The 26,322-nt window shown below is 40.0% G+C and overlaps 1 protein-coding gene across 6 annotated transcripts in view; it reads right to left on the bottom strand.

The window, feature by feature from the left end:
• The window catches only part of KIAA0232 (KIAA0232 ortholog), an 88,142-nt gene that overhangs the window by 40,695 nt on the left and 21,125 nt on the right, over nucleotides 1-26,322 (bottom strand). For 5 of the 6 annotated variants that reach the window (XM_059923635.1, XM_059923638.1, XM_059923637.1 and 2 more), the window contains exon 2: nucleotides 13,686-14,184. In XM_059923635.1, the coding sequence (XP_059779618.1) occupies nucleotides 13,686-13,916 (231 nt within the window). In that variant the 5' untranslated portion in view covers nucleotides 13,917-14,184. Of the gene's footprint in view, nucleotides 1-4,720; nucleotides 4,789-13,685; nucleotides 14,185-26,322 lie in introns of those variants that run through there. The other variant, XM_059923640.1, reaches the window with a different exon arrangement.

Below are 26,322 nucleotides of genomic sequence, written 5' to 3'. Positions count from 1 at the left end.
AGTACTAACTCCTACTCTAAATTTTTTTTCATACTCCTTATGTGTAAAGTTAATTTAAATTAATGTCTATTGAGTGAATGATTGTTGAAATATAGTATATGCAGCAAGACACCTGAGGAACCCAGGATGGGTACACTGTTATTGTTAAAGATTATAGTAATCTGTAAAGGAGAACACTGCAAATGCCAGCTTTTCCAAGCAGTGAAATGCTACAATAATGGGGATATACTGTAAAGTAGGTTACAAGTGGGCTGAAAGAACAAACAAGTTTTGTTGAATACAGAAATGATCCAACTCAACTAGCAATCAGTACGAGGATTATTCTTATTTAACCTGTGGGTAAACCAGAAAGTGCAATAACCCAGCTACATTTCTAGAATGATGGACTCTGAGGTAGAAGATACAATTAATTAGGGATTTAAAAGAAACTGCAACAAAGCTACAAAAGTCAAGACAGTGAGGTACTGGCATAAAGATAGGCATATAGACAAACGACTAGAACAGAGAGCCCAGTAATAGACCCTCGCATATATGCTCAAATTATTTTCAACAAGTGTGTCAAGAGCATTCAATGAGGAAAGGACAGTCTCTTCAACAAATGGTGCTGGGAAAACTAGACACCCACATGCAGAAGAATGGAATTTGAGTCTTACCACATACCAAATATAAAAGTTAACTCAAAATGGATCAAAGACCTATATGTAAAAGCTAAAACTATAAAACTCTTGGAAGAAAGATAGGGCAAAGCTTCTCAGCATTGGATTTGGCAAAGATTTCTTGGATGTGACACCAGAGACACAGGTAACAAAAGAAAAAATAGACAAACTGGGCTCCGTGAAAATTTTTAAATTTCGTGCACTGAAAGAACTATGAACAGAGTGAAAAGGCAAAACCCCACAGAAGGGGAGGAAATATTTGCAAATCATGTATCTGATAAGGGGTTAATATCCAGAACCTATAGAGAACTTATAAACTCAACAACAACAAAACAACCAGATCAAAAATGGGAAAAGGACTTGAAAGTCTCCAAAGAATATATGCAAACAGACAATAAACACAAGAAAGATGCTCAACGTCATTAATCATCAGGGAAAATGTAAATCAAAACTACAGTGAGGTACCCCTCATACCAATTAGAATGGCTACTATGTAAAAAAAAAAAAAAAAAAAAACAACACAGGAAATAACAAATGTTGGTGAGGATATGTAGAAATGGAACCCTGTGCACTATTGGTGAGAATGTAAAACGGTGGAGCTAGTGTCACTTCCTCAAAAGATTAAAAACAGAATTATCGCATGATCCAGCGATTCCACTTCTGGATATATACCCCCCAAAGCTGAAATCAGGGTCTCGATGAGATATTTGTACACTCATGTTCATAGCAGCACTGTTCACAGTAGCTAAAACGTGGAAGAAACCCAAGTGTCCACTGATAGATGGATGGATAAGCAAAATGTGGCATATCCATATGATGGAATATTATTCAGCCTTAAAAAGGAAGGAAATTCTGACACCTGCTACAACATGGATGAACCCTGAAGACATTATGCTCAGTGAAATAAGCCAGTCACAAAAGGACAAACACTATGATTCCACTGATACGAGGTACTTAAGAGCAGTCAAAATCATACAGACAAAAAGTATAGGGCTTCCCTTGTGGCACAATGGTTAAGAATCCGCCTGCCAATGCAGCAGACACGGGTTTGAGCCCTGGTCCAGGAAGACCCCACATGTGGCGGAGCAACTAAGCCTGTGCGCCACAACTACTGAGCCTGTGCTCTAGAGCCCGTGTGCCACAACTACTGAAGCCCGCATGCCTAGAGCCCGTGCTCCACAACAAGAGAAGACACCACAATGAGAAGCCCGTGCACTGCAATGAAGAGTAGCCCCCGCTGGCCACAACTAGAGAAAGCCACGCACAACAACAAAGAACCAAAGCAGCCAAAAGTAAATAAATTAAATAAATAAATTTATTTTAAAAAAAAAAAGTAGGGCTTCCCTGGTGGTGCAGTGGTTAAGAATCCGCTTGCCAATGCAGGGGACACGGGTTCAAGCCCTGCTCAGGGAAGATCCCACATGCCGCGAAGCAACTAAGCCCGTGCACCCCAACTACTGAGCCTGCACTCTAGAGCCCGTGAGCCACAACTACTGAAGCCCGTGCGCCTAGAGACTGTGCTCCACAACAAGAGAAGCCACCCAACGAGAAGCCCGCACACCGCAACGAAGAGTAGCCCCCGCTCGCCGCAACTAGAGAAAAGCCCGCGCACAGCAACAAAGACCTAACACAGCCAAAAATAAAAATAAATAAATAAATTTATTAAAAAAAAAAAAAAGTATAATGGTGGTTGCCAGGGGCTGTGGGGAGACGGGAATTATTAAGTTTTCATTTTACAAATGAAAAGAGTTCTGGAGATGGATGGTGGTGATGGCTGCACATTATGAATGCATTTAATACCACTGAACTGTACACTTAAAAATGGGAAAGGTGGTGGTGGTGATGAGGGAAGAAGCTACAGTAACTTATCTGAAGGGCAGGCAGGCCCCAGTGTGTACCTATGACACCTGCACTCACATCCATCATGTTTCCCCCTCCACAAACAAGTCATACACCTGAGAAAGAAGCACACATCTATTCATTTCTTTAATAAATCTCTGAGCATCTTCTACATCCCATGAATTGCTTTAAGGGCTGGGAATACAGCAGAAAACATGGCAGACAAGGTCCCTAACTTCATGAATTGTATATTCCAGCAGAGGAGACATAATAAACATAAAATATCACAAATAATCATACAATTCCAGGTAGCAACAAGTGTTGTGAAGAAAAATTAAGTAGAAAAGAGGACTGAGAATGGAAGGTTTCTTTTTAAATATGGTGGTCAAAGAAAGACTGAGGACAAGATAAGCAAAATAAACACCAAACTAAACAAGAAAACAAATGAATACCCTCTTTTAAAAAGTAACTGGTGGACAATCCATGAAAGAGAAAATGGGTAAGTTGGACTTCATTAAAATATAAACTGCTCTGTGAAAAACAGTGTCAAGAGAATTAGAAGACAAGCCACAGACAGGAAGAAATGTTTGCAAAAGACACACCTGATAAAGGACTGCTACACAAATTCACAAAAAACTCTTAAAACTCAATAATAAGAAAACAAACAACCTGATTAAAAGATAGGCCAAAGACCTCAACTGACACCTCATCAAAGGAGATATACAGATAGCAAGTAAGCAGATGAAAACATGCTCCACATAATGTCATCAGGCAAATGCAAATTAAACAACAGTGAGATACCACTACACACCTTTAGAATGGCCAAAAACTAGAACACTGACAACACCAAATGCCGGCGAGAACGTGGAGCAACAGTAACTCTCGCTGCTGCTGGTGGGCAGGCAAAACGGGGCAGCCACGCTGGAAGGCAGTTTGGCAGTCTCTTACAAAACTAAACTTACTCTTACCATTCCATCCAGCAATCAGGCTTCCTTGGTATTCACCCAAAGGAGCTGAAAACTTACGTCCACACAAAAACGTGCACACGTATGCTTACAGCAGCTTTATTCAGAATTGCCAAAACTTGGAAGCAACCAGTATGTCCTTCAGTAGGTGAAGGGATAAATAAACTGTGGTCCATCCAGACAGTGACTGTCACTCGGCACTAAAATGAGATGAGCCAGCCAGGCGCTGAAAGCCATGGAGGAACCTTAAACGCATATCACTAAGTGAAAGAAGCCAATCTGAAAAGGCTGCGTACTGTATGATCCTGATGATATGACATTCTGGAAAAGATAAAACTATGGAGACAGTAAAAAGATCAGCAGTCACCGGGGGTTAGTGGAGAGGGAGGGATGACGAGGCGGAGCAAAGGGATTTTTAGGGCTGTGCAGCTACTCCGTCTGATCCTATAATGGTGGATACATGTCATGACACACTTGTCCAAACCCACGGAACGTACAACAGCAAGAGTGAACCCTCACGTAAACTATGGACTTTAGGTAACAGCGATGTCGATGCAGGTCTGCTGACTGTAACAAAGGTACCACTCTGGCGAGGGATGCTGATGGTGCGGGAAGCTGTGCATACGTGGAGGCACGGGCGATATGGGATCTCTACACTTTCCTCTCAACTGTACTATGAATCTAAAAGTGCTCTAAAAAAACTGCCTTAAAAAAAAAAACAAACAAAAAAACCAAAAAACTGGCAGCAGATCAACTCTCCTGCCCAGACTAACCAGAAAAGCCAGATAACATACCAAACCAAACCAAACATCCAACACCCGTGTTAAGTCATTAGTGACCTATTGAGGCACCCAGGCCTTGAGAAAAGCAGGAAGGACAACCGTTCCAGGGAGGGACAGCTAAGGCTGCTTTCTCCCTTGGGAAATGTACCCATTCCAGGCCCAGGACAAAAGGCTGAGAAAAAGGTAGCCTTTAAGAGGCAATAAACCAGTGGAGCTGGGGGTGGTCTCTCAGAGCTGGAGAGAAAAAACTAGAGATGTAGGCATCACAATCCCAGAAAAAGGAAGGAGTGGAAAACAGAAGCCACAGTTTGCTGGATTCCCCTCCGGACACGTGAGGAATTCTAAAACTGTGTGGGGAGGGGGTGGCGGCGGCTTCTGTGTCAATGGAATGTTCTATTTATTTTTCTGGGAGTAATTACATAGATACAAGCTTTGTGAAAATTCACTAATTTGTACCCTTTCTGTATGCATTTTATACCTCAATTAAAAGTTTAATTCTTGTACAGAATCCAGAGTTGCTCCATATCTGCAACAGTTAATGAAGTTCTTGGGAGTCTTGGGACCTAAAAAAAAAAATCTAGCATCGTAAGAACATCTAAAGCAGTCACACAGGTTGAGGGTCTATCATGAAAGGACAATTTCAGAGGAGGTCTGCAAAGATAAAACTCCTAGAAGCAGCAGAGAGAACAAAATCATGAAGAGAGTGGATAACGTTAGCAAGTGGTTTGCGGCCCAAATCTTAGAATGTAGTACAATCAGGGAATATTTCCCTGAAATATTTAAATTTATAATAAGAAAGCGTGACTTTGCACACAGGCATTTAGAGAGCGCTTCTTTTTCGTGGGTCAGCACCCTCATCATTCCAGATTTCCTTGGGAGCCCACCCTCTCCAATTCTTAGTCCTCATGGTTCCAAGTGCTTGCAGCCCTGGCACCAAAGTCCCCTCATCCTAGCAGCTGGGTCAGGTCATGCACGGATGAAGGTGGGAGTCTGGGCTTACAGTGAGGAGGGGAGCAGGGAAGCTCGAGAATAACAGCAACAGAGAAGGCAAACTTCAAGATGAGGCACTGATTCTTTGAAGGCCTCTCAAGCTGCCGCTGAGGCCAGCCCTACCCCATGGACATTTCAAGTTTTAAAACCAATAAATGCTCCAATGTTTACTAGCTGTGTGATGCTGGGCAAGTTACTTAGCCACTGTGTCTAAGTACCACCACCTATGAAATGGGGACAGCAGGGTGGCTGTCAGGGTTAAATGAGTTGCCGTGTGTTGGAAGTGAGCGCTCCAGCTTGAGGCTCACATGCAGTACATGATGCACATGGGCTTGTTTTTTACCATTACTTCTGTTTAAGACAGATCAAGCTGGGTTTTCTGTCATAATCACGGACTCCAGACAAACAAAGCTTTCATGACGCTGAGAACACTAAAATATAAAGACATAAGAAATGTTTTAATAAACTCTTGGATGGTGGTTTTAATGTAATTGGCTATATAGGAAAACTAAGACTGCCTGGGGTTGTATAAGAATGATGTAGTGAAAGGCAGTTCCATCTTCCTAAAATAATTCTTCCTACTCATGACAGGTTATGGGGAACTTGCTGTTGACCATGATCCTCAAGACAAAAAAAGCTACCTCCCACCTTTAAATTACAGTTTTACTATAGCTTTCCTTTCAGCCATTTTTAATAAGACTATGAAATATTTTGGAACAAGGTAACACAGTCTGTTTTAAGAGTTGCAGGAGCCAGGCTAATGCTCTGAGCCTCCTAGCAATGCACACCACTGTCTGCCGCTCACTTCTGCTCCATGGGCACTCAACTCATAGTTCAACTGTGAGCTGAGAAGACAAACCAATCTTTCCCCACCTCTAAAGCCCACAGTGCATAAAAAAAACAGTAAACCAATTCCACATAGTTTCTAAAACTTGCCTTTACCGTAGAGTGTTTTAATGTTATTCATTCAACAATTATTTGTTACATACGAAAGCCAACAAAAACAAAACTCTGACATAACAAATGGGCACGGGATTTGGCTGCCAGACATGAGTTTAAATCCTGACTCATTACTAACCACCTGGCCTTAGGCATGTCACCTAACCCCTCCGAACATATATTTCCAGGTGAGTAAAAGCAGGGAAAATACCACTTAGCTTCAAGTTGTGGCAGGAAATGGCGGCACTGCACTTGGCCTATGGTAGTGTTCTCTACACAACAAGAAGACGAATTTTAAAAAGATGAAGGCACTGCAGCACAACGCCAATGACTAAATGTACAAGGGATAACCGAGTTAGAAAAAAGATCATCATTTAGCGACCATCACAGTAATAATTAATTCAGGTGGGAGTCATCTATGGACGACAAACTCAAAGTCTCCTCTGGACAGGTGACCCGAAAACTACACAGAGAAGTGTTCAGCTTTACGGTGCAGAAACCTGGCGGCCACCATCTGAAGCACAGGAGCACCTCAATACATAAGGCAACTGCTAACAGCTATAAATGAGGAAATTGACAGTAACACAATAATAGCGGGGGACTTTAACCCCTCACTTACACCAATGGACAGATCATCCAGACAGAAAATTAATAAGGAAACACAAGCTTTAAATGACACAATAGACCAGATAGATTTAATTGATATTTATAGGACATTCCACCCAAAACCAGCAGATTACACTTTCTTCTCAAGTGCACACGTAACATTGTCCAGGACAGATCACATCTTGGGTCACAAATCAAGCCTCAGTAAATTTGAGAAAACTGAAATCATATCAAGCATCTTTTCTGACCACAACGCTATGAGATTAGAAATCAATTACAGGGGAAAAAAAGTAAAAAACACAAACACATGGAGGCTAAATAGTACATTACTAAATAACCAAGAGATCACTGAAGAAATCAAAGAGGAAATCAAAAAATACCTAGAGACAAATGACAATGAAAACACGATGATCCAAAACCTATGGGATGCAGTAAAAGCAGTTCTAAGAGGGAAGTTTATAGCAATACAAGCCTACCTCAAGAAACAAGAAAAATCTCAAATAAACAATCTAACCTTATACCTAAGGGAACTAGAGAAAGAAGAACAAACAAAACCCAAAGCTAGTAGAAGGAAAGAAATCATAAAGATCAGAGCAGAAATAAATGAAATAGAAACAAAGAAAACAATACCAAAGATCAATAAAACTAAAAGCTGGTTCTTTGAGAAGATAAACAAAATTGATAAACCATTAGCCAGACTCATCAAGAAAAAGAGGGAGAGGACGCAGATCAATAAAATTAGAAATGAAAAAGGAGAAGTTACAACAGACATGGCAGAAATACAAAGCATCCTAAGAGACTACTACAAGCAACTCTAGGCCAATAAATTGGACAACCTGGAAGAAATGGACAAACTCAGTGAAAGACTGAACCAGGAAGAAATAGAAAATATGGACAGACCAATCACAAGTAATGAAATTGAAACTGTAATTAAAAATCTTCCAACAAACAGAAGTCCAGGACCAGATGGCTTCCCAGGTGAATTCCATCCAACATTTAGAGAAGAGCTAACACCCATCCTTCTCAAACTCTTCCCAAAAATTGCAGAGGAAGGAACACTCCCAAACTCATTCTATGAGGTCAACAACATCACCCTGATACCAAAACCAGACAAAGATACTACAAAAAAAGAAAATTACAGACCAATATCACTGATGAATATAGATGCAAAAATCCTCAACAAAATATGAGCAAACAGAATCCAACAACACATTAGAAGGATCATACACCATGATCAAGTGGGATTTATCCCAGGGATGCAAGGATTCTTCAATATACGCAAATCAATCAATGTGATACACCATATTAACAAATTGAAGAATAAAAACCATATGATCATCTCAATAGATACAGAAAAAGCTTTTGACAAAATTCAACAGCCACTTATGATAAAAACTCTCCAGAAAGTGGGCACAGAGGGAACCTACCTCAACATAATAAAGGCCATATATGACAAACCCACAGCAAACATCATTCTCAATGGTGAAAAACTGAAAGCATTTCCTCTAAGATCAGGAACAAGACAAGGATGTCCACTCTCACCTCTATTATTCAACATAGTTTTGGAAGTCCTAGCCACGGCAATCAGAGAAGAAAAAGAAATAAAAGGAATACAAATGGGAAAAGAAGTAAAACTGTCACTGTTTGCAGATGACATGATGCTATACATAGAGAATCCTAAAGATTCCACCAGAAAACTACTAGAGCTAATCAATGAATTTGGTAAAGCTGCAGGATACAAAATGAATGCACAGGAATCTCTTGCATTCCTATATACTAATGATGAAAAATCTGAAAGAGAAATTAAGGAAACACTCCCATTTACCACTGCAACAAAAAGAGTAAAATACCTAGGAATAAACCTACCTAGGGAGACAAAAGACCTGTATGCAGAAAACTATAAGACACGGATGAAAGAAATTAAAGACAATACAAACAGATGGAGAGATATACCATGTTCTTGGGTTGGAAGAATCAATATTGTGAAAATGACTATACGACCCAAGGCAATCTACAGATTCAATGCAATCCCTATCAAATTACCAATGGCATTTTTTACAGAACTAGAACAAAAAACCTTAAAATTTGTATGGAGACAGAAAAGACCCCAAATAGCCAAAGCAGTCTTGAGGGAAAAAAAACGGAGCTGGAGGAATTAGACTCCCTGACTTCAGACTATACTACAAAGCTACAGTAACCAAGACAGTATGGTACTGGCACAAAAACAGAAATATAGATCAATGGAACAGGTTAGAAAGCCCAGAGATAAACCCACGCACCTATGGTCAACTAATCTATGACAAAGGAAGCAAGGATATACAATGGAGAAAAGACAGTCTCTTCAATAACTGGTGTTGGGAAAACTGGACAGCTACATGTAGAAGAATGAAATTAGAACACTCCCTAACACCATACACAAAAATAAACTCAAAATGGATTAGAGACCTAAAGGTAAGACAAGACACTATAAAACTCTCAGAGGAAAACATAGGAAGAACATTCTGACATAAATCACAGCAAGATCTTTTTTGATCCACCTCCTAGAGTAATGGAAATAAAAACAAAAATAAACAAATGGGACCTAATGAAACTTAAAAGCTTTTGCAAAGCAAAGGAAACTACAAACAAAACGAAAAGACAGGGCTTCCCTGGTGGCGCAGTGGTTGAGAATCTGCCTGCCAATGCAGGGGACGCGGGTTCGAGCCCTGGTCTGGGAAGATCCCACATGCCGCGGAGCAACTCGGCCCGTGAGCCACAATTACTGAGCCTGCGCGTCTGGAGCCTGTGCTCGGCAACGAGAGGCCGCGATAGTGAGAGGCCCGCGCACCGCGATGAAGAGTGGCCCCCGCTTGCCACAACTAGAGAAAGCCCTCGCACAGAAACGAAGACCCAACACAGCCATACCATACATACATACATACATAAATAAAAAGAATGTAAGCAGACAAGAATAGCATTTAAAAAAAAAATAAAAAATAATTAAAAAAAAAAAAAACGAAAAGACAACCCTCAGAATGGGAGAAAATATTTGCAAACGAATCAACAGACAAAGGATTAATCTCCAAAATATATAAACAGCTCATGCAGCTCAATATTAAAAAAACAAACAACCCAATGTAAAAATGGGCAGAAGGCCTAAATAGACATTTCTCCAAAGAAGACATACAGATGGCCAAGAAGCACATGAAAAGCTGCTCAACATGACTAATTATTAGAGAAATGCAAATCAAAACTACAATGAGGTATCACCTCACACCAGTTAGAATGGGCATCATCAGAAAATCTACAAACAACAAATGCTGGAGAGGGTGTGGAGAAAAGGGAACCCTCTTGCACTGTTGATGGGAATGTAAATTGATACAGCCACTATGGAGAACAGTATGGAGGTTCCTTAAAAAACTAAAAATAGAATTACCATATGACCCAGCAATCCCACTACTGGGCATATACCCAGAGAAAACGGTAATTCAAAAAGACACATGCACCCGAATGTTCACTGCAGCACTATTTACAATAGCCAGGTCATGGAAGCAACCTAAATGCCCATCGACAGACGAATGGATAAAGAAGATGTGGTACATATATACAATGGAATATTACTCAGCCATAAAAAGGAACGAAATTGGGTTATCTGTAGAGACATGGATGGATCTAGAGACTGTCACAGAGAGTTAAGTAAGTCAGAAAAACAAATATCGTATATTAACGCATATATGTGGAACCTAGAAAAATGGTACAGATGAACCGGTTTGCAGGGCAGAAATTGAGACACAGATGTAGAGAACAAACATATGGACACCAAGGGGGGAAAGTGGTGGGTGGTGGGTGGGGGGTGGGGGTGGAATGAATTGGGAGATTGGGATTGACATATACACACTAATATGTATAAAATGGATAACTAATAAGAACCTGCTGTATAAAAAGATAAATAAAATTCAAAAACTCAAAAATATATAAATAAATAAAATAATATGCTGATTTATGTAGGCTAAACGGGCATAAAAAGGAAGAGAGAAATAAAGCAAAAGTGGGAAAATGTTAGCAACTGGGGCTGACTGAAGTTCTCTGTCGTACACTTCCATTCCTTCTGATGTTTGAAATTATTTCAAAAAGTAAGTTTAAAAAAATTTTTAAGATGAATATATGATTTCTGCCATTTAGCATCTTATAAACTACCAGGAAAGATAATACATTCTAATAACTATAATTAAGAGTTCTATAGTAGAAATATGGTCAAGTTTGGAAGAAGAAGACATTGTTTTCATCAGGAATTATCAGAAGTGGATTCACAGAGAAAGGTGACCTGGACCTTGAACGATGGGTTAGAAAAGTAGTTTATATTTACATCTAAAAATGATGTATAGTGAATTCCTGATTTATCTAAGCATACATTTATCAGAATATGGTAATCTTGACAAAAAGAAAAAAAAAAAGAATTTGTGTAAATAAAATTACTATGATCCACCTATAATATCTACGTATTAGAAGGCAGTTGTTCTCCAGAGCTATGCAGTACACAGCTGATGCCACAACTGTATTTACAAACGTGCCCAAATCAGAGGTTTACATGTAACTCTGTTTGTTAGTCAGCCTCAACCAAGACCAGGGCCTGATCAGCTGTACTTCCTACCCAATCACCAGGGGCTGCTGAGACAAGTACAAAATCTGTTTCTCAGAACTCAAGAGCTCTTTGTGTGTTTCTTTTAGCCAAAACTGTGAAAAGCCATGAATTCAACATGACAAATAAGGCCAGTAGTTGAAGCAATGGCCTTAAAACTAGCCATTTTCAAGTCAAGGTTAGACTAATTCAAGGACTGAGCGGTGAGAAAAGATGCAAGGAAACAAACACCCCAAAGTGGAGTCACTTGGCCTCCAAATGAGGGGTGAGCCCACCCTCAGTGTGACCCAGGGATCAGGAGAGTGGCATGCTTGCTCGCCCACAGCAGGCTGGTGAGCATGCCCATTAGCTGGAGTCTGAATCACAGAAGGTCAGCTCAGGCCCTTCCCTCGGCTCTATGCCCTGACTCTCTCTGGGGGGATACTCAGTGAGCATATCCTCCTCGAGTCATGGAAAAGTTACGGGTCATCTCCTATGAAAGGTCATTTTCAATTTGACCTTCCCCATCAGCATGGGACTTGGCACTGTGCTAGCCAGGGCTGAGCAGAAAAGGATTTTAGGGCCCTTTTAGTTCCCTGTGGATTCTCCTTGTAATTCCAGACATGCTCTGTTTTCACTAACCTTTATCTGTCCTGTGTCCTAAAAATGAACCAGAACAGGGAGGATCAACACAGTAGGACCCTGACAGCTGCCAAGCACCACCCCCCGCCACGCCCTACAACGAACACAGAGACCAGAGGGATTCACAAACAGGTCTCATCACGGAAGTGTTCATTATAATCTTAATAGCAGACCTATGTTTTACCCCTTTTTCCATGTACTATAGCACCTAACACATAAATACTTTGTGCTAATAAATTTATTGGTGTTGATACTGTTAATACACAATTTTAAGAAGTGAGAAGTCTTATTAAACTCCTACTAAAAAACGATTTGTTTCCTATGAGTACATATTTACCACTGAAGTACATGATTTTTGAGTTAAGAGAAATATCTGCCTCATTTCTGGAAATAAAAATTCTTCTATGTTGGTAGATTTAACATTTTACTTGCCCTTAAAGTACATTTACTGGAAAGATGATGGAAAATAATAGAGCTTTGGTAAGAAAATTATACAAAATACTGACCACCAAAATAACACATTTTCTGATTATTAGGTTTTAAGTCAACCCCCTCAAAGCCTTACTTGACCTAATAATCACCAGCCAGGGCAGTAAGCAACCTGGAAGCAGGGGAAATGTAGTTGTGTCCAGCTAGAAAGGATGGGGAACACCAGCAGTGGAAAATACTCTGCACAACTGACATGTGACAGAATGTTAGGCATGCTGTGAAACCCCCTGTATGTACAGGACTCTGAAACTGCTCTGTGGTTTGGAAGGTCAAAGCCAGATTCTTCCATCAATGAAAGTTTGTCCCTGCTTTCAGTGTTAGTAACAACGGTTTAAAACAACAACAAATACTGCCCACAAAACACTCCCCTTTTTAAAAAGTTTTTATCTTTTAGCCGTGACACAAGGCATGTGGGACCTTAGTTCCCCAACCAGGGATCGAACCTGTGCAATGGAAGTGCGGAGTGCTAACCACTAGACCGCCAGGGAATTCCCAAAACACTCCCTTTTACATGAAATTTGTACCCAGAAGTCACCCCGAGCTCATTCGTTCAGTGCTGATGACTCTGCTTCCCTTTCAGCAAGCCTCACATTCCGGAGCTTCTCTTGGAGAGTGAGACTGAAGTTGAGATTTTTTTCAAGAACATAGATTTGGTTGCTTTCTTCACTTTAAGCACCTAAGTCAAGTAAAATGTATATTGGCCACTTTAAGGTTATATGCTTTACCAAAATTTTAAGTCTACTGATTCAAAACACACACTTTGATTAATAAGCAGTTTATCATCGTTCTTGGAGATAAAATGAGATATTAAACTTTGGAATGTTAAGAAGTATAACAGACCCAACGATTAAAACGTCTAATCACAATGTGTGATTTTCCTAAATAGTAGAAACCAACACTCTGGAGCAGTGCTAACTCAAAGGCAGCGGGTCATCAAACTATTACCATCTGTGACAAGATCCAGAGTCTGTGCCAGAATGCAATCAACATCAAGAAAATCTCAGAGAAAATGACTGAACCAAACAGTGTGTTTGGTAACGCGGCTCATCTATATTCACTGACAGCTTAAAAGTTTGTGGACCCCAGCCGTCTAACTTGTGCTAGAATACGGAAGTGCTCTTTGAAGGAAAATGTAGACACAATCATAAATTTTCACAAGACATTTACAACATGTAAATACCTGTTCCTGCAGGTCGTAGTCATAGCTGTCATGCAGCAGAAGACTGAGGACGTATCGAGTATAAATCATGGCATCAATGCCACATTTCTCTAGCTCTTGTCCCAGCCAGGTCTGCACTGGACCCAAAGCATGAAGCAGAGACATTTCAGAGACAGATACAGGGCCTGGATAAGAGCTTGAGGAGCTTTCAGATGGTAAACCATCCACAACAACTGTACAGATAGGGCGCATGAATTTAGGTTGCTGACATCCTTAAAATGCGGAGCATTTTCTGCAGTGATGTTCTGTTGGTATCTGGAGGGGATTTTCACTCCAGTAAAAAGGAGAGATGCTTGACATCTAGGGTAAGCATTTATTTTTGCTGGCAGTCAGCCATCTAGAACTGAATTTCCCTCTTCAGGCATGACCAATGAATCAACATCCTGATAGCAACATACATGTAGATGTGATTTTCTACTTTAATTTCACATTGAGGCCAAATGTAAGTCTCCAGCAGAACCTACAAAAATAAGAGAGAAAAAAGGTATGTGTTATGTATAGATATAAATTACATTACTGATCTTTTGAAAAAAATCCAAATGAACCATTCCTCTTTATTAAAATACCTTCGGTATCTTAGAACATTATTTTTTTTTTTTTACTGTAATCGTTGACATTTTAAACTAAGTGACATTTTAAACTTTTAAAAGCTTCATATCATTTAAAAGTAAGGAAAACTCAGAAATTTGTATTTTTGTACTCATGCTCAATTATACTCATGTTTATTTTGCTATGTCTCAAGAGACTGGACTTGTAAAATTTTGCTATGCTGAAAGAACTTACCTCGTAACAAATCACTAGCTCATTTTAAAGTAAAACAGAAACAAGCAGTTGAACGGTAATTTCATTGAAACACTGGTAAAAAAAATTAGTCCCATAAATTTAAGTTTCACATAGGTAATCAATTTTTGTATGGCTAAAAACTTTGGACTGCTCATCACTTATTTCATAAAAATTAAGATGAAACACACATTTGTCTTATAGCCCTGCCAGGCTATACTGTTATATCTATTTTAACTTTTCTTCTTATATACCTAGGTTGACTTTCTGATTACTTGTGATAGACGCCACTCTTTTCCACTAAATTAACATACTTTCAATACGTCATACTAATCTAACAATGGCTTTATTAAGTCATAATATTCTTTATGCTAGAGTTCTGATTAATTTATGCCACTAGAAAATGAAAACTAACATAGTGATAGGTAAATCTCATTGGATCAGCTTTTGCATGAATTTTAGCAGATAATAAGAGGGTTACAAAAATGACTTTTTAAAAAGTATTAATAATTATTTTTAGTAAGAGCATCAAGTCAGAAAGACAGACACTCTTCACCAAAGATTTAATGCTCAGTTTCTTGCACTTCATCTAGAACTACACACTAAATGTTACAAACATTAAACATAAAGAAAAGATGTTTAAATCCACCACAGGATGAAGTTACTAGATTAATGTATCACTAATATGTATTCTGCTACTTTCTAAGATCTTCTCTATAATTCTTTTCTGAATTATAAAAACTAGATAAATTAAAGCAAAGATTTTCTATAATGTTTACTTGCTGAAATTTTCCAGCTGACTCTCAAAATTAAAACATTTTCCATAAATTGTTTAATACGTGTGGATCTCAGGATGCCAGACAGATCATCGATTAAACAATACATTCACTTCTGGGGACATCACCTGAAGCAAGTGGATAGCCAATACTCATTCAATGAAGGTTGCACCAAGACAATGAGGAGACATGAAGCGGTGGCTGAAGGAAGTAGGTCAGAGAATCTAAGGCAGCTGGAGATCACAGGAAAAGTACTGAGAGGAGAGAGCTGTGCAGAGGAAAACACCAGATATCTGCAAAGGGTCGCTCCTAAGCCTTCAACAGAGTGTTAATCGGGGCATGCATGTGAGGACCCAGCCACGGCACAGGAAAGGGTCATCATAAAGGAAAGGAGGAAACAGTCCCTAAGGCTCAGCGTGGCTGGGGATGGTGCCTGTTTCCTACCAGCCAGACTGGAAAACCTCATAATTCAGGGCACACTAGGTAGAGTGCTCAGAAGGGTCTCGACTTAGTAATGGGGAATAATTAGCCCTACACTAAACACTGCTCTGGACCTGCCTAACTAATCTTAAAATCAAGACCCAAAAGACCAAACTGTTTCCAACTATTTTCACTGTGGCCCCAGAACAAAGCTCAAGGGATACAAAATATCCACCACCCAAGAAGATAAAATTTACAATGTTTGGCATCCAATCAAAAATTAGCATGCATGTGAGAATTCCCCAGTGGTCCAATGGTTAGGACTCCGATCTCAATGTCGAGGGCCTGGGTTCAATCCCTGGTAGGGGAACTAAGATGCCACAAGACCCATGGTGCAGCCTAAATAAATAAATAAATAAATAAACAATGAGCAGGCATGCAAAGAAATGGGACACAAAGGGAATGCAAATGAGGAGAAAAATTAACTGAAACCAATCCAGAATCAACACAAAAGTTAGAATTAGCAGAAAAAGCCTTTAAAACAGTTATTATGACTATATTCCATATGTTTGAAAAGACATAAAATTCAAATATCTAAAGATGAAAACTACAATGTCTGAGATTAAAAATATAGGACGGGACTAATGGCAGATCAGACATTTGAGAAGAAAAGATTACTGAATCTTAAACCACACACATACACAAAACTATACAAAATGAAATATGGAGAGAAAAAGAAGTTCAAAAAATTAACAGCGCTTCAGTGAGCTGGGTGATAACTTTAAGAAATCTAACATACATGTAATTGGGAGAGAGAGAGAAGGACAGAAAAAAATATTTGAATAATGGCCAAAATTTTTCCAAAACTAATGAAAACCAAAACACACATATCCAAGAAGTTCAATGAACTCTAAGCACAAGAAACATGTAGAAATCAACACATAATAAAACTATTCAAACCAGTAATAAAGTCACCAGAGAAAAAAAGAAACATTAGGTAGAACAAAGATATGGATGACATCAGATTTCTTGATGAAAACTATGCAAATGAGAAGATAATGGGGCAAAAACACTTTAAAGTATTGAAAGAAAAAAAAACTGTCAACTGAGAATCCTGTACTCATCAAAAGTATATTTCAAAAAAAAAAAAAGTATATTTCAAAACAAAGGTGAAACAAACACTTTTTCAGACATGGAAAAGCTGAAAGAATTCATCACCAGCAATCCTGCCCTAAATGAAATGTCAAAGGAAGTCCTTTAGGCAGAAGGAAAATGATAGGACAAAATGTCCTACCCACACAAAGGAACAAAGAGCACCAGAAACATTAACTAAAATTTTCTTGTTATTTAAGTATCTTTAAAAGATAACTGAGGGACTTCCCTGGCAGTCCAGTGGTTAGGACGCCGCACTTCCAATGCAGGGGACGTGGGTTCTATCCCTGGTCAGGGAACTAAAATCCTACATGCCTTGCTGCATGGCCAAAGATTTAAAAAAAAAAAAAAAAAAAGAAAGAAAGAACATAGATAACTGACTGTTGAAACAAAAACAACAACGTATTGTGAGGTTTATAACATATGTATAAATAAAATGTATGACAACAACAGCATAAAGACCAGGAGTGGGAAACTGGAACACTATTATAAGGTTCTTATACATCACATGAAATGGTATGATAACTCTTGAAGACTGTGATAAGATAGCTGTTAATAATCATAATAAATTTAAATGGCTTAAACAACCAATTAAAAGGCAGAGATGGGTCTTAAAACAACAAGTCCCAATTACAATATAGTAAAAATTCTACAATAAATGTAAACTCACAAATAGGTTAAAAGTAAAAGGATGGGACTTCCCTTGTGGTCCAGCGGTTAGGAATCCGCCTGCCAGTGCAGGGGACACGGGTTTGAGCCCTGGTCCGGGAAGATCCCACACGCTGCGGAGCAGCTAAGCCCGTGACCCACAACTGCTGAGCCCGCGTGCCACAGCTACTGAAGCCCGAGTGCCTAGAGCCCGTGCTCTGCAACAAGAGAAGCCACCCCGATGAGAAGCCCACGCATCACAGCGAAGAGTAGCCCCCGCTCTCCACAACTAGAGAAAGCCCGCACGCAGTAAGAAAGACCCAATGCAGCCAAAATTTTTTTTAAAAAGTTAAAAAGAACATATTTCTACATAACCAATAGGGCAAAGAAGAAATCAAAGGAGAAATTAGAAAGTATTTTGAATTGAATGAAAATAAAAACACAACGTATCAATATTTTTAGGTTGTCACTAAAGCAGTATTTAGGGGAAAATTCACAGCACAAAGAGAGCCTATATTAGAAAAGGTCTCAAATCAGTGACCTCAGTTTTCATCTTAAGAAACTAGAAAAAGAAGAGCAAATGAAACCTAAGCTAAGCAGAAGAGGGAAATAAAAGATGAGAGCAGAAATCAATGAAATAGAAAATGGAAAAACAATGAAACCAAAAGCTGGTTCTTTTAGACAACAAGATGGACCTCTAGTCAGACTGTTCAGGAAAGAGAGAAGACAAATTACCAATATCAAGAATGAAAGAGGTGAGACTACAGATTCTACAGATATAAAAAAAGACAATAAGGGGATATTAGAAAAATTTACACCAATAAAATAAACTTAGATGAAATGGACAAATTCCTTGAAAACACAAACTACCAAAGTTCACTCAAGAATAAATAGAATTAATAGCCCTGTTCCTATAAAAGGAATTGGGTTTACAGTTTACAACGTTCCCACAGGGGCTTCCCTGGTGGTGCCATGGTTGGGAATCTGCCTGCCAATGCAGGGGGCATGGGTTAGAGCCCTGGTCTGGGAAGATTCCACATGCCGCAGAGCGACTAGGCCCACGTGCCGCAACTACTGAGCCTGCACTCTAGAGCCCGCGAGCCACAACTACTGAAGCCTGCGTGCTGCAACTACTGAAGCCCGTGCGCCTGGAGCCTGTTCTCTGCAACAAGTGAAGCCACCACAGTGAGAGGCCCGTGCACCGCAGCGAGGGGTGGCCCCCACTCGCCGCAGCTGGAGAAAACCTGCACGCACCAAACGAAGACCCAACGCAGCCAAAATAAATAAACAAACAAACAAAAACTTTCCCACGAAGAAATTTCCAGGCCCAGTTGGCTTAAAGGTGAATTCTACCAGATATTTAAGGAAAGTATAATGCCAATTCTATACAAACTCTTCTCAAAAATTGAAGAGGAGGGAATATTTCCCAAATCATGTTAAGAGGCCAGCATTATCCTAACATAAAAACCAGACTAAGATATTATAAGAAAACTACAGACCAATATGGCTCATGAACACAGATGCAAAAAATCTAAACAAAATTTTAGGGAATTGAATCCAACAATATACATCAGATCCAGAGAGTACAGAGGTATCAGAAGAATGTCATTAATGAAATGTATATAATTGTCTTTGCCAGAGAACTTCTAAAAATTAGTTTCGCTGTGAACAACTTAGTATAAGGTTTTTTTCCATTATTTAAATGCATAAAGGCCTTAAAAATTCACATATGACAGACCTGGTTCACTGTTAAGACTGATAAAGAAAAACTGTTTCAGTTTACTATGTTTACTTTAAAACATGGTATCAACCCAACCATGGGATTCTCTCTGTTGTCAAAGAGATTTAGACAAGTGAAAGGATTCAAGAAGTAGGTGAGATGCAAAAAAAAAAAGCAAAACACATTGAATGCCCATGATCTCATCAAAGCCAGTTAAGACCTTCCCTTGCATCATAGCCCTAACAGAACTCCTGCTGTGACTAGTTCAATAGCTGATGCCATATAATTTTTAAATTGTCCATATGCCTAGAGTCATTAGTGACTATAGTTTGTTTTTATTCTCTACACAGAACAGACTCAAGAGGACTGAGGAAAAGAGAGGAAAGGCTGTTAAGTCTGGGAGCGTCAGCCTATGTAGTCACCTGGGCAGCACCTGTAAACTGGACACCAATAACAAGGGTCTGAGACAGAAGCACCCCAAGCTGGCTTCCTCCTGTACCGTGATGACAGGTCTAAATGTTCCTGGAGCTCAAGAGTGTCCATTCTCCTTACTGTGAACCTAAACTGTTAACAGATGGCCCAGGTATAAATATTGGGTCATAACTAAGCTTCCCCTCCCCTAAGCTGCAAGCCTTTGGTAGCAGAGGGAACATCTGACCAAATGAGAGACTCTATTTCTAGTTCTGAACTGAAAATTATCTGTTTAACTTACTTCAGGTGTGATCCACCGCGTGGCCAAAACAATGGACGGATCTCACAAGCACATGCAAAACCCACTTAACATCCACCTGGCAAGTTCAAGAACATGGCTGGCAAACACCCAAATGTCAAACTCTGTCTATTCACCTTCATACTCATTCCAAATGTGAAGTTTAGTCAGTATGAAGTTAAACTGCATTTTAGTTTAACTTCTCTAAAAGTTTTAAAGAAAAAGCACCACCATATACACTCAAAGGTTCTTCGTTTTGTTTCGTTTTTTCAACTTTTCCTTCTACAAAGGTTTACGCTGAGAAAAAAGGACCTTCAAATTGTCTTGAGCATCTTTCTCCCACGTAAAATTAACGCAAATCATCCTGAAGACTGGGCTGTATAAATGATAATTTTAAAGGTCCAACAATAATACACTTATTTTAGAATTTCTCTTGTCTTTTTTACTTTAAATTTTAAACGGTTTCTATTAAGGATACCAAAAAATATATATAGCTGATTAATGCCCATGGAAGCATGCGTCTTCTGTAATTCAGGAGCGCAGGACGGAAGAGTGTAAAGTGCACCAGCCCAGTGGTCCATAACATGTAGGTTTTTGTAGTCAGTATCACTTCCACTACTGAATAGCTGCGTTTTCTGCCCATAACTCATCTGTAAAGGAGAATAATAAATACTTGCTCTCCCTGCCTCTCAACTTCTCACAAGGTTGTTTCAATGAGCAAGTGGGAAATGCATCCAAGTATTGATATCTGTGGCCTTTGTATCTCACAAAATGTCACACCAATGGAAGGTGGTGTTATTACAAACTACCCCCCTCAAATTGTTTATACTTGCTTACTCTAACAGGGTTCTTCACTAATATGATTATCTGAAGAACAGTAATTATGTAAAATACATTAGGCTTCTAGTACAAAAAATAATTTCCTCGCTATCCTTAAAAAAAAAAAACAACTATGAAATCACCTTCATTTACAATAAAAATCTAGTTTTAGTCATACCAAAGCCTTTCCTCTTTTTAAGTAAGTTTGGTCTCTACTACAAATTCCAGTGCGACACTGCTAAGAACTCCAGGTGGTGAAGTGCAGAGGATGAACACAGAAATACCATGCCTGCTGTTTCCTGTCTTTTGGAATGTGCACATCTGCAGGGCAACCTCTGCATTTAAGCCACACTATCCCCAAACAGTACAGACTCAGAAACTTAGCCCACACCGCTTTCCTTCTGTGGCCTAGTGTGCAATTTCTAGACATTTTAAGGACTCTAGAATTAAACATAGCCTTGCTGGTGAATGAAAATCACCCCCCAGAGACTTGGGGATGGATGAAAGCCTCCAAGCCTAGTATTAATGTGAGCCTGGAAGTGAAAGTGGAGGAGTGAGGGGGGAACATCCGTCAAGCCCCGTCCACGCCCATGACACCCCTCCACACACACACACCCCTCCACCCCCGCAAGAAACCCCATGTCACCCTCAGTCTCCAGGAGTGAGGGCCCTGGGGCCTGTGGTGCTTATGATCAGACCTGGAACTAGAATAACAAACTGAATTCTAAAACCGAAAGCATTTAATTCTTTATCTAGTCCGCATGTTTTCAGAGTGATAATTAGTCACAAATGATTTGTCTATTAAGGAGAAAAAACAGATCTAGGCACTGAGGTTATTACCTAAGTACTTTTTCAACAATAGCCAGACAAACATAGTAACGCCACAATCTTCAAATGAGTAATTTAATAATGAAGTGGGATTTTTGGGGGTGGGGGTGGGGGCAGGGTGCTGAGGGGTGGTTTTTTTTTTTTTTTTAATAAATTTATTTATTTTGGGCTGCATTGGGCCTTCGTTGCTGTGCATGGGCTTTCTCTAGTTGCGGAGAGCAGGGGCTACTCTTTGTTGTGGTGCGCGGGCTTCCCAACACGGTGGCTTCCCTTGTTGTGCAGGAGGGGCTCCAGGCGTGCGGGCTTCAGTAGTTGTACCACGTGGGCTCAGTAGTTGTGGCTCGCAGGCTCTAGAGCGCAGGCTCAGTAGTTGTGGCACACGGGCTTAGCTGCTCCGTGGCATGTGGGATCCTCCCGGAACAGGGCTTGAACCCGTGTCCCCTGCATTGGCAGGCGGATTCTTAACCACTGCACCACCAGGGAAGCCCCTGAGGGGTGGTTTTGAAGCAGCTCATTGATCTTCCAAAATCTCATCCCCTATGTAACAATGTGCTAAGAAATGTAGTGCCATCTTTTTATACTCTTTGTAACACCACATACGTTACTGAAAATAATTCAAGTTACAGCTCCCATGAGTGCCTTTAAACAGCTGTAAGAGACATACACTCAATCTATAGCTCAGTTTCCTTAGTGCTCAAGTAGAGCAGACATGTGGCAGACATATTAAGGTACTTTCCTTCATTTTTGGTAATATAATGTACATAATTTTAGGTTTGCTCAAAGCTCATAAAAATTATTTCAAAAAGCATAATGTCTTTCTGACACGGTACATACAATATTATTTGTGGATTGCTTTCTCAATTTACTTGTGTTACCAGCACAACTGATCATAAAGAGCACCAGACAGTAAACAGTTGTAAATCTGGCTTCTTCAGGCAAAATGTACTGAATAAAATGTAGATCTTGTGAAGAATTACCTGTGCAGCTCTGTTCAAGCAATATATTCACTTGCTGAAGCATTCTTTTAGTCTCAGAGCACTTTTTCTTTCTGCTCATATATACTTTTATTATAAAAGTTTTTTTTTTTTTAAAGTATTTTTAAACTATGAAAACAGAAGGGCACCCATACACATTTCTCTACCCTAATACAATTCACTGTTAGTATTCTGGTGTGATTATCAGTGTTTTTTCCTTTGCAAAGAACTTAAAATTTTTCATTATTTCAACATGTTAAAAACGAATATATACTTTTGTATCCTGCATTTTTCACCTAGCATTATGTCATCCCAGTGATGTTCTAGGGTCTTACTACATTGTCAGACACAGTAGTCACTAGTCACATGTGGCTACTTAAATTTAAATTAAAAATCAGTTCCTCAGCCACACCAGCCACATTTCAAGTGCTCAACAGCCACACATGGCTGGCGGCTTCTGTGCAAATATAAAGTACAGGACATTTCCATCATCACAGTTCTACTGGACAATGCTGGCAATGATTATGTTGGGCTAAACCAAGAACCGTTAGCTCTTTTCAAGAGTTCACATGTCCCTCCTCATGTGCCTATAGACTGTACGAGACACTCTTCCTTATACCCGGAAGGTAGGGTACCAACCCCAGCTATTTTGAGATAACACCGTGCCCCAGAGGAATCGTGTGAGGGAACTGGAAAAGATTTACCTTTATGTTTGAGAGGCCTCAAATGTCAACAAGTCAAATTTCGTTACGGTAGAACGCAATCATGGAAGGTTTAATGATGAAGCCAGACTATACAGAACGGCAAGAAGAGAGAAGCTTATCAACAGAGCAAAAAGAAAACTGAGAATAAACAGAATAGAGGGCCAACGGACAAAACTGGGAGGAAAGGTTATTTAGTCCAAAGAGGGTAGATGTGCTGCAGAAACAACTCCCAAATCGCCGCAGCTGAACACAAAGGTCTGCTATCCCGCTCGTGCTACGCGGCCACCCCGGGCTGGCAGGGGTACTCGGCACAGTCACTCGGCAGAATCACCCTGGGACACAGGATGACTACGGCTGCCAGTCTTGAACCCTGCTAGTCCAGGAATGAGAGAAAAAGAAGATCTGCACCCAAGTGTGTACCAGTGCTCTGAAAGCTTCCTCCTGGACGTGAGTCACGCACACCTCATCAGTCAAACCGAGTCTCATGGCCTCACTTCACTTACACAAGGTGGGGAGACGCACTCCTCTCACAGGCTGGGCAGGAGAGGGAAGAGCAGGAACAGGTGTGTCAGTGGCCCTAATGACTGCTTCAAGGGGCAAAAAATATGGGACTCTTCATAGGAAACAACCCTAAAGTCTAACATTGTTGAAACCAGCCGTCTGGTAAACTTAGATGGAATATTCAAAGGCACAGATCAACTAAAACACTGCACAAGAAAAATAATCCATACAAAAGAGACTAGACTAACACGCTCAGAAAGGTTTCGGAAGGCATGAACACCGCTGAGACATTAACACCTAAGTGGCAGTGGAGTCGGGTCCTGCCCCATCTCCTCTAAGAAGCCTTCTCTAGGTAAGGCCAGGCCGCACCGCTCTCTCCCTGCGACACTGAGGGCTCTTGCTGTCCTCATCACCCTCGCCTTCCAATGACCTCCATTCACACGATTCTCCAACTGCCTCCCTGTGTGTGGGTCCCCTCAAATGAGGCTGAAAGGTCTTTCAGGGCCAAACTGTGACATACTCCAGGTACTATTTAGCAGAATGCTTAGGCCCTGGCAGGTGATCAAAACTGTGTCTAGCCAAATACTTTCCAAATCTAATGGGGGGAATGAACTCTGAAGGAGAAAGTTTGGGAAATAAAACAATATTCATAACACCAGCACAGGGCGGGGAGGGTTGGGGAGGGACTCAACTCTAGTCAAGTTCTAAACCCCCCGGAAGGGAGTAACCCTCTAACCCAGGGCTCTCACTCATTCTCTCACCACCCACACACCTACTGGAGGCTTACTGTGTACCAGGCAGTGTGCACGGTGTTAGTGACACACAGACAGCGACCCTCGGGGTTTTTCCTTCGGTGTCACCACCCTGAATTAGTGGGCTTTGGTCTTCATCCTTAGGTAACCAATTTGGACTTCCCACTGAAACCCACTGCCCTCCCTTTGACCTGGTATGGTACTTCTGCAAATTATGCTTTCACTCTATTTTTAACTGGCCCTTTTTCACTACAAATTTCATCAAAAAATGGTTAAAATGCTCAGTATTCATCAAAGGCCTACATTACCTGCAACTATCTTTTCATAATTCTTCAATTTGGGTGTCCACAGGATTTTCACATAAAGACAAGCCTTTGAAGGGGAAAGGTAAAGGGTATAAGATAGAAATAGAAAAAAGATCATAGAAAAGAAAATAGATGTCTGAAATAGTAAGACTCTGGCTTTTATATTCTACTACTCTCACAAATTTCCTAAATAATATTTGCCAAGCAAACCAGAGTGTGCACTCATACAATGAGATAGTTATACACACAATCTTTGCCTGTTAGTTTCAGATCTCAGTGCATCAATTTGGAACACAAGGCATTGCTTTTCTCTTTAAGTAGGTGGCCTGGCTCCAGAGCCAATTTACGGCCAGAAGAGAAAATCCACAGAGAATCTATAACCTAACCTACAGCCCTATCACTGAAGACAGGACCAAGGGCTAAAAGCTGGTCGTGTACACCTGTTTAGCCACGTAACTGGAAAACTATATGGAAATGGACAATCAGACCTACAGTCTCTTCCCCATCTAGAAGTGTGTCAAGTCCTAGGAAATGAATAAGGCTCCATTTTAAAATAACGTAATCAATAAATCTAGTGTGGGACATGAGTTCCTTCTGTGCAAATAGGAAGAATTGAATAACAGATTAAGAAATTCCATTTTTACTACAGGTTATCAGAAATGAACTGGTAAGTGTATATTCCCCAGTGACAAATAAAATGAATTTTTTTCATAAATGTGGGATTGTTCTTATAGGTAAGACTACTACTTGATAGTAACAGGAACTAGCAGGTGTCTTAATAAATTGCAGGCATGTAACAGACCTGGGTCAATATCTATGTTTAAAAGATAAGGAAGAAAAAAGGAAGAACCAACTATATGAAGATAAAGTATAGGTGAAAGCACTCAGTTCTACATAAGAATCAGAAGTACTAAACAGACTTCCATTAAAGCAAAACAAATGAGATGTAGATCAAGCGTGTAATGAGAATGAATAAAAGGGAAGAGCTTTCCATCCAGCTTGGATGAATTCCCCTCTACTGACCGTGCTGTTGTCAAATGCTTACAGAAATGAAAGTTTGGATCAGCCTCTATGTTCTTATAGTTTTAACTGGGCTGAATATTAAGGAGATGAACTGCTTATGTAAAGTAACGTTGCTTTATTTCTAACTTTCACTTGACTGGCAGTTATTTGCTGATTCATACTCATCTGTTAATATTTCTGGTTTGAAAAGCTGAACTGCTTTTCAAAGGTTATAATTTCTTTGCAGGTTATCACAGTACAGTAACCAATGGGGTGTTTAGTTCAGGATCTATTAGATGTCAGAATTCTTTAGCAGGGCTACAAAATGATAGTTTTTATGCCTTCAAAAAAGTTCTATGGAGATTTTTAAAAATGCCCTTTTTCCCTAAAAGGGGAAGACTTCACGTCACACAGTTTACAGGATAAAAAAACACGCATGAAGCCATTTGGGTCAAAAGGGAGGGGGAAACGTATACACTTACATCTGAAATAAAGAAACAGTGTAAAA

This window comes from Balaenoptera ricei, chromosome 5 (assembly GCF_028023285.1).
Source record: "Balaenoptera ricei isolate mBalRic1 chromosome 5, mBalRic1.hap2, whole genome shotgun sequence".
NCBI lineage: Eukaryota > Metazoa > Chordata > Mammalia > Artiodactyla > Balaenopteridae > Balaenoptera > Balaenoptera ricei.
Note: the sequence above shows the minus strand (reverse complement) of the source record. Positions and strands in the feature narration are given on the sequence as shown.